General features: G+C 37.5%; 1 protein-coding gene across 2 annotated transcripts; it reads right to left on the reverse strand.

Moving 5' to 3' along the window:
* LOC118240839 (class I histocompatibility antigen, F10 alpha chain-like) lies at positions 1–7,307 on the reverse strand. 2 transcript variants are annotated; one of them, XR_014123028.1, is made up of 4 exons: positions 7,152–7,307; positions 3,504–4,944; positions 1,199–2,346; positions 1–247 (listed from the first exon to the last, which is right to left on the reverse strand). XR_014123028.1 is itself a non-coding variant. In XM_081711785.1 (4 exons), exons 2-4 carry the CDS (start codon positions 3,544–3,546, stop codon positions 168–170), a joined length of 408 nt encoding a protein of 135 aa, XP_081567911.1. In that variant the 5' UTR covers positions 3,547–4,944; positions 7,152–7,307; the 3' UTR covers positions 1–167. The 2 variants fall into 2 exon arrangements, 1 of the variants encoding a protein (XP_081567911.1); XM_081711785.1 differs by having other exon boundaries at positions 2,062–2,346.
* Positions 7,308–8,522: the final 1,215 nt, after the last annotated feature.

The raw sequence follows: 8,522 nt of genomic DNA on the forward strand, positions 1-8,522 counted from the left end.
GCAGAGGAACAAGGAAAGTGGCATTTTGAAAACACAAGCTCAGTGTCAATGTGGGAAGCAAAGTCGTCCACAGAGTGAGCAGCCAACACTGGGTAACAACCATGAACCATATCAGTAAGTGAACTAAAGCCACACACGGGGCTCCAGCTCACACTCCCTCTGTCTGGTCAGCAGGACTGGAGACCTGGAGTGGCATCAGGAATGGAGCGTGTGGTCCAAAGAGATGGAGGAGACAGAGGATCTGGCTCTGGAGTCAAACAGAGAACGCACACATATATACAGACCAAACATCACATTTTATTACTCATCAATGCAGAAATCCAGGTCATTACAAAGCATTCACATAGGATATCATGCAATTGTAGCTGAAAAATGGAGGAAGTCACATCATTTTAGCAACTAGTAAGAACATAACAGGGACTGGGAGGCTGCATTTTAAACACAGTGAGTCAGTGCTGATTACTTAATATACTAAATAAATAAAATTAAAGAGCATGATGTGCAAGCCCCTTAAACACACATTGTAATTCATTTGCATTTTTTTACAATTATTTTTGTTTATATTAAAAAATAAAACATTGTTTAAAATGTTTCATTCCTGTATATAGTTATTTATTGTTTTGTATTTACTGAATGTTCTCAAGAATCAAAAAAGGGGATCTTCATTCATTCTTGATTGTGATGGGAGAGGGTTTCTCTTGGGACCGACAAATGTTCCAAGATATGGGACAAAATACCCAGACTTGAATTAAATATCTTGCATATGAAACTGTGTTCAGATTGTGACTCATGGGATTGTTGCTCTCACACACAGGAAAGGTACAGTGAACAACACTCATTCAAAATAAAAGTCCAAAATGTTTTAAATGTAGAAAAACATTACCAAAGTCAGAAAGCATAGCCACAATATCTGGGGGAGAATTTGTTAGAATAAGAATTAAAATAAGGGAAAAACACAGGAAAATTTGTCCCTTTCAAACTATATGATTAACCAGAGAAGAGTGAGATTCAGCGCCAGTCCAAAGTTACAGCCACCGTGCATTTTTAAAATGACTATCTCTCCTTTAAACTAGTTAGTTTATTAGTTTATTACATAAATAATAGTTATTTATTATATAAATAATACAATTTATTTATTATACAAATCAATTAATTTATATAATAACTTGGTCAGTTAGCTGGTGCATTTGGACCTCACCATGTGTCTCTTGCACAAGCTGGAGTTGATCTCCTGCACCTGAACAGTAAAACTATATGAGGACACATCTGAACTAATTTATAGTACAAAATACTGATGCTACATTTCACTCCCATAAGTCCATGGACTACGTACTATCATTACACGCTTTACCTTTTTGGTTCATCACGACTATTTCTTCTTTATGAGGAGTGAGTCTTTTTTACCTGAATTCACTTATTAAAGGAATCAGAGTTTACTTATTTCTAATCCAAATGTTGACCATAAAACAGAATATATATTTACAAATCTGATTTTTCTGAAGTGAATCAAAAGCTTAGTCATGAATTACTGTAACTTGTACACTGAAGCTCTTATACAAAACAGGAGAGCAGACACCCACACATTTAACCTCACAGGGTTTTATGAATAACTGGACACAGCAGCAGTATCCGCAGCATCTTAGAGACCTGAGCAATTTTACCTTCAGCAGAAGCAGTTTATAGATACTCACCAATCATACTTTTATTTTTATGGACAATCACAATAGTGGCCACAACTGCCATACGCACAGCTCCACAGATCACAGCTCTGATCACAACTCCAATCAGAGAGTTTTTCTTTGAGGAGTCACTGTGTTTTCCATCTGTAGTCAGTAAACTAATAAATTCTATTATTATTATTAAACAACAAAACATTCATGAACAGTGATGCAAGTCGAATGTTCTGAATGTAATAAATTGCCTCCGCTCATCATCAGTATTTCTCACTGCAACTCAATATGTCTGATGTGATTTATGCAGTTTGCAAAAGTGCAATACTTTAACAGACCAACATCTTCTCAAACTCATGAATACAGTTTTCGGTATCACAAATATACTTACCCCAATTTATAATTACTGGTTCTGTGAGACTACTGTGGGCCACATAACATTCATAATATTCTTCATCATTCTCCAGGATGTTCACACTCTTCCTCAGCTGGTAGGTGTCTTCATCATTGGTTCTGACTCCCGAGGACGTTATCAGCTCTTCAGGCAGGGAGGTGCGGTACTTCCTCACACTCATCATCACGTCTTTAGGGTAGAAACTCGTGGCCAGGCAGGTCAGGGTCAGTTTGCCTGGGTCACTTACAGCTCTCTTAGCAAATATATAAACATCCACATTAGCTGTAGAGAGAGATCAGATGTAAACAGACACATTTTCATTCAATCAAAAACATTCTCTATCAAAAACATTACTGCTGCACATTTTTTCAGAAATATGTCACCTTATTTATGAAGACACCTTTTCTGACTCAGGAATGTATCCACTATTTTAGCACTGTGAAGCTCAGACTCAGTTCTACACTTTGGTTTTGAACATTCATCTTCCTCATGTCTGAATCTTTTTTAATGTGAGACACCAACAGAATGAAGAGAGAGTGAAGGGAGCATGAAGAGAGTGAAGGAGGAGTGAAGGTGAGCACATGCTTGCTGCAAGACAATTTTCAAGCACAGGCCTACATGCACAGTAAAATACAGACTGTAACTGTGCACAGAGATGTAATAATGCAGCTATAATGCCATCCTACTTATTAAAGTTAACAGTGACTGTAGGTACAAGCTAGCAGTTCTTAGTAAAGGGACTAGGAAGTGTATACATTCTGGAAGATCATAATTTATTTAAAAGCGCTGCAGAAAATGTAATCTATGTTTTATTGTAACATTGAGCAGTAAGGAGGCAGACGCATGTGCGGAGAGCAGAGAGATTTATTAGGGGCAAATGCAGAATCAGAGTCATTAAGGCAGTCCAGGGTCAAAGAGCTGACACAGAGAGTATGAGGAAACATGATAAACAATCACACTAAGGCAAACAAGGGAAGCAGGCTATAACAGACTAGGAAATACTCGTGGCTAAGAAACACTAAGGCTAGAATATACAGAGTACAAACCAACACATTCACAATCACATAAACACAACCATTCAAATGAACAGCAAAACACTGGGAGCAAGACAGAATTTAAATACAAGAACCAAAAGGTAGAAATGAGGGACAGGTGTAAGCAATCAAACGAGGGGAGGAGAAAATGAAACTATGGAATAGAACTAGAAACACAAGACAGGGAAAACACGCAACACGGAACCCGGGAGGGACTGATCGTGACGTTTTCTAAAGACAAAATGACACTTGGACTTGTTTTACAGTAACACATTACTAGTGTATCAAAAATAACTGTGTGTACTGTGTAGTGCAGAGATTCAATTCCAGTCTGGAATACAAATGGAGTTGAAAACCCCTGTAGACATAAATAAACAGGTTTTACTGTGGAGACCAAATACTCACTTTGACTGATCTCAGTATTACTGTAGTTCAAATAAATCTTCATCCACTCCACACATCGCACAAAAAGTTTTGTCCATTTACATTATTCCACAAGTCTGCTGTGTGCTGGACCTGCTCAACTGAGGCCTTCCACTGTTTCGAGATCCAGTCATAAGAGATGAGATCTTCTCCATCATAACCGTATTCATTACTGCAATTTAAAATATTAAATGTTGCTTCAGTATTACAGCCAAACCTCACTGAAGAATGTGAACATCTGAAATTGAGAGACACAGACACACGTTCAGTACACAGACACATGTTTTCTTGTGAGTTTTTCACTCACCCAAAATGTCTTTCCATAAATGGAACATGGCAGTCTTTGGTTGTCAGACATAATTGTACTGTAAATGGCAGACAAAACTACTGTATACAGTAGATATAACTTTTCTCCACACTCAGTGTATGTGGAACCCCACCTATCTTCTCCAGTTCTGTCTCTACTTTCATCTGCTTTAGTATTTAACACTGATAGAGAAGGACCGTATCTGTTTACAGTTAGTGCTGAGTGCAGCTGGCTTTGAAAATTTCAGGAAACGGAGCTTCTCTTCTCGGCTGCCCTACATCCTTATGGTTTTATTATTAACATTATTCCAGTTATTTTGCTGGGAAAAATAATAAAAGAGTTGCAATGGCACACACACACCGTTAAACCCCACAAACTTCACTGCTCTCCAATTAAAAGGTCACTCAGCAATACATCTGATGACAGAACAGGTTGTTAAACATCTTCAGTTTTTCCCTCCATTTAAGAATAATCATTAGACAAAAACTTTAAATGTGGATCTAGTCCTTCCACTGCATTAATAATGTAGATCTACTCCTAATACATTAATAATCTACATTTACATTAAGGCATTTAGCAGACGCTCTTACCCAGAGCGACTTACAAAAGTGCTGTCATTTACTCATAGCATACATTCTAGCCAGATCATTTACTCATAGAATACATGCTAGTAGATCTGCTTTCTAAAATAATGTAAATAATGAGTAAATAACGTAGATCCACTCCTTCTGCTGTGTTGATAATGCAGATCTACTCCTTCTGCTGAATTAATTATGTTGATCTACGCCTTCTGCTGCATTAATAATGTCAACATTTTGGAGGAACTAAAAAAAATATATATATTCTCATCTGACTTATTGTGTCCAAAGTCCTTAATAACTAAATAGAGTGCGCTGTTTAGCCATATTCCATACTCCTCTAGGTTTGTAGTGCCTGTCTGCTGGTCTCTCTCTGGAAGCTTCTTCAGCCAGTCCTGTTTTGGAGTCCTGATACTGTCCCTGCTGCTGTAGGAGTCGATCTGTTTGCCATCCAGTACAGTCACTTCAGTGAAGTCAGTGATGTTATCTATGGAGTTTCCGGACCGGATCATGTATTTGTAATACACAGAGTGTTTATCTGTAGGGATCAAAGACAAGAAATAATAGTAATAACAGTAAAAAATAAGTTAATTATAGTAAATAAAGAGTGAAATTAATATGTAATAAAGTGAAACTAACTGGATTTCCCATGTGGAAACATATGGTGTAAATCCAAGCAAGACATTTCAGATCTTTGGGGCACCAGGGGCATGCCAACACTGTACAGAGACCCAGGGCTTAGCTCGAGAAGAAATGTTTATCTATGAAATCTTTACCAAAGTTTTGTGCAAAGAAACCCAGACTTTTTGCTATATAGTTTTGCTATATTGGTAAGATTCAACTGCAGTTGTATACATTTATACCACATTGCACAAGTAATGCAAGTACTTAATCAATTCACCCAATTAGCGAGCTAAAAGTATATGATGTCAACAGAAACACGGTCAAGATATCCGCGCTTTAGCGATTCACGGTCAAGTCTTCCGCGCGTTAAATCCGAATGCGACTATATGCGCAATTTTACGGTATTTCGCTGCTCAGCGTAATCTAACGCTCCCTAAGCAAAAAGAAACAGTTGGGGTTTTTTTTTGTTGTTTTTTTTTTGTTGTTGTTTTTTTAAGAGCTTTGACAAAGACACGCACTTTTACGGCATTTAAAAGTACAAAATACAGTTTACTTGCAGCATTAAACACAATAATATGTTTAGACAACTCAAAAAGCATTGTGCAAAATGCTTTTTCAATGTAATGTTTCTCAGACCTTTATTATAGAACTTGATTACCAGCTAAAACAGAGGCAATATCTAATGCAGCGTTGCTAAACTACAGGACTGAAATACTTCACTGCAAATTGACTGGTGGCCCTTGGCTTTCACCAGCTCAAGTTTGAAAAGATTCTACTGCACCAATTTTAACAAACCTATACTGATGTCCTGGTATTTGTAATGATGCTAAAATGCCCATTTCATTCAGGGAAAGTATGCTTACATACTTTTTAAATTATCCCATAATGCCTAAACCATTCTACTTCCACCCAAGAGTGGTAGCCTTTGTCCATCACTAGTGCAAATTTGGACAGATTCTCCTGTACAATTTTTCAAAAATCCATATTAAAATGTTAATGTCTTTAATGGGCTTGGAGACAATATGGTTATCTAAGTTTCAGAAATTTCCAATAATGCTAAAACAGTTCTACTACCACATAACAGTAGTTTACCTTACAGCTAACCAAAACCAGCCTATATGATACGAATATATTAATTTGCCTAAAGATATAATGACTAATATGGATTTATGAACATATAGTACAGCAGAATCTGGTCATAATTGCACTGGTGATATCCAAGGGCTTCTACATGTATGAGGTAGTGGAATTGCTTTGGCATTATGGGAAAATGTATCTGTTTCAGTCAAAACAGTCAAAATCTGTTTCTACAAAATATTTTGAATTTGCCTAAAAGTAGTACAATTTTAAATGGCTCCTACTCTTATGTGGTAATAGAACTGTTTTGGTATTATGTGAAATTTCTTGAGGGATAGATATCCAAAGTAAACAAACAATCTGGCTTATTTTTTGGAGCATTCGGAAAAGAACTGCAGTACTGTGCATTTGTGCCAAATGCACTAAGCAAAATATTCCGCCTGTTACTATTGTTTTCACAGGTAATATTTTCCCATACAATTTACAACAGAGGTATGATGCGATACATTTAATACCCACACTAGGGTCATACATTTTGACAAATTTTAGCATACAGGGCCTTTTAACCGACATGAAAGATGACCAACTACAAAGCGTGGACAGGACGTCCGAGCCTACTTCCTAGCAGAACCAATGAACATTATATAACACATTACACAAATGCAGGTAAAAATGGACAATAACATCTGATCTTTCTTTACTTTTTGGAGTGACAAAGGGTATCGTTTTTGACACAGTCTGTTTTTTCAGTCTTTTGATACAGTTTGTAGACCGCTCGAAAGTCTGGAAGTATCTCGGTCGGATTTTACGAAAGGTTGTTTTTAGCTGACATTTATACAAATATAGCAAAACCTCTAAAAGTAAAATTTGATTTAAGATTTCACAGATCAGCATTTGTTCTCGGAATGAGCCCCTGGTGAGAACATTTTACAAGCAGACTCCAACTAGGCTACCTTCAACAGGCCTATAATTTTTTTCAGTTGTTTCAGTCCTACTTATTACGATAATCAAAAACAATCAAGAACAATCAAAGCTAAAACTTACGTTCAGTGAGTGCTAGAACTGGCCGTGTAATTCCGAACAACAAAAAATCAGTTTTATCTTCCTTGTGAACGTATATCATCCCTACGCAGAGCAAACTCTTCGATGATACATCCCTGGAAAAGTTTCCTCTACAGAGCCAAATCTCTGTATACTGGAGATCCAGTGGCTGGAGGTTCTTGCCCACCACAGAATGTCTTTATGTGGAATCGTCGCTAAAGGAAGCAGCGGCTAAGATTTTATTGCACATCCGTTTAGGCATTTCAGTGTATTTTTTAAAGTTGTTTCTGTTATTTTGATATTCTGACATTATTTCTATTTTAATCTACTATATGTTCCAAGGAGCATATCGTGAAATACTAAACTACTTATTATCACTTATTAAATATAAGTTACAATGTGTTAAATATTTTCATATAAATAAAATGTAAAACATGAGCACAATAATAGCCAAAACAAAACCTAAAGAAAGCAGTTGTATTCTTATATCATAATTCATTCATTTGGAGTTGTAAGGGTGGCTGCTGTGTTCTTTTTGCTTTGTTGTTGTATTTCTGTTTTTGTGATAAGGAGTTGAGGTAAGAGTGATTTGTATTTTATTTTCTTTTGTTTTATGGGAGTCAATGATTGCTTGAATAGTGATTGAACATCACTGAAAACCCTGTATAAAGGTTGTAACATAAATTGGGGGCTCATCTGCTTGTTTTGGTCTCTACATGTTTTTGCTGGGCTGTTTTCATTTTGGTGTGGGGAGTGTTTGCGGTTTCTATTTTCACCATGTTTGATTTAGTATTGCAGTGAGCCGTTTCGTTACAAAAGTTGATATCAAGGCTGACCAGTATAGACAACTGGTGGACACAGAGGTGTTGCCTGAACATGCTTGTGTTGTCTCTGGGAGTGTGGGCAGTGCTGAGGAAGGACTTTCACCCGTGGAGGAGGCAGAAGTTGAAGCCACGCAGGGGCCAGCCAGCAATGCACCTATTAGTCCTTTCACTCCTGTTTCCCATCCTGCCTTGATGATACGCCTGAAGGAGCTTGAGCTGGAGTTGCAACCCCAGCAGGTTTGTGCCCTGGAAGTCCAGGCTGGTAAAGAAATCAGGCTACCGCAGTTGAAGGTATGCAGAGAGACCCGTGCCTGTACCTTGTTTGTCCACGTCCAGTCGGTTGGGTGAGCCCCCTGATTTATATATTAGTTGACAGATTAGGCTTGTACATCAGTTTCGGGAGTCAAAAGTTGATTCCTCGGAAGTTAATGGACTCTTCTGCTCCAGTGCACACTGGTTGGTAAGGCTCAGGAGGTTTTCTCTGCATTACCTATTGATAAAAACCTAGATTACTATGTGGTCAAGGCATCTATTGTGCATGCCTATGAGT

This window comes from Electrophorus electricus, chromosome 4 (assembly GCF_041902795.1).
Source record: "Electrophorus electricus isolate QZ-2024a chromosome 4, ASM4190279v1, whole genome shotgun sequence".
Lineage (NCBI taxonomy): Eukaryota > Metazoa > Chordata > Actinopteri > Gymnotiformes > Gymnotidae > Electrophorus > Electrophorus electricus.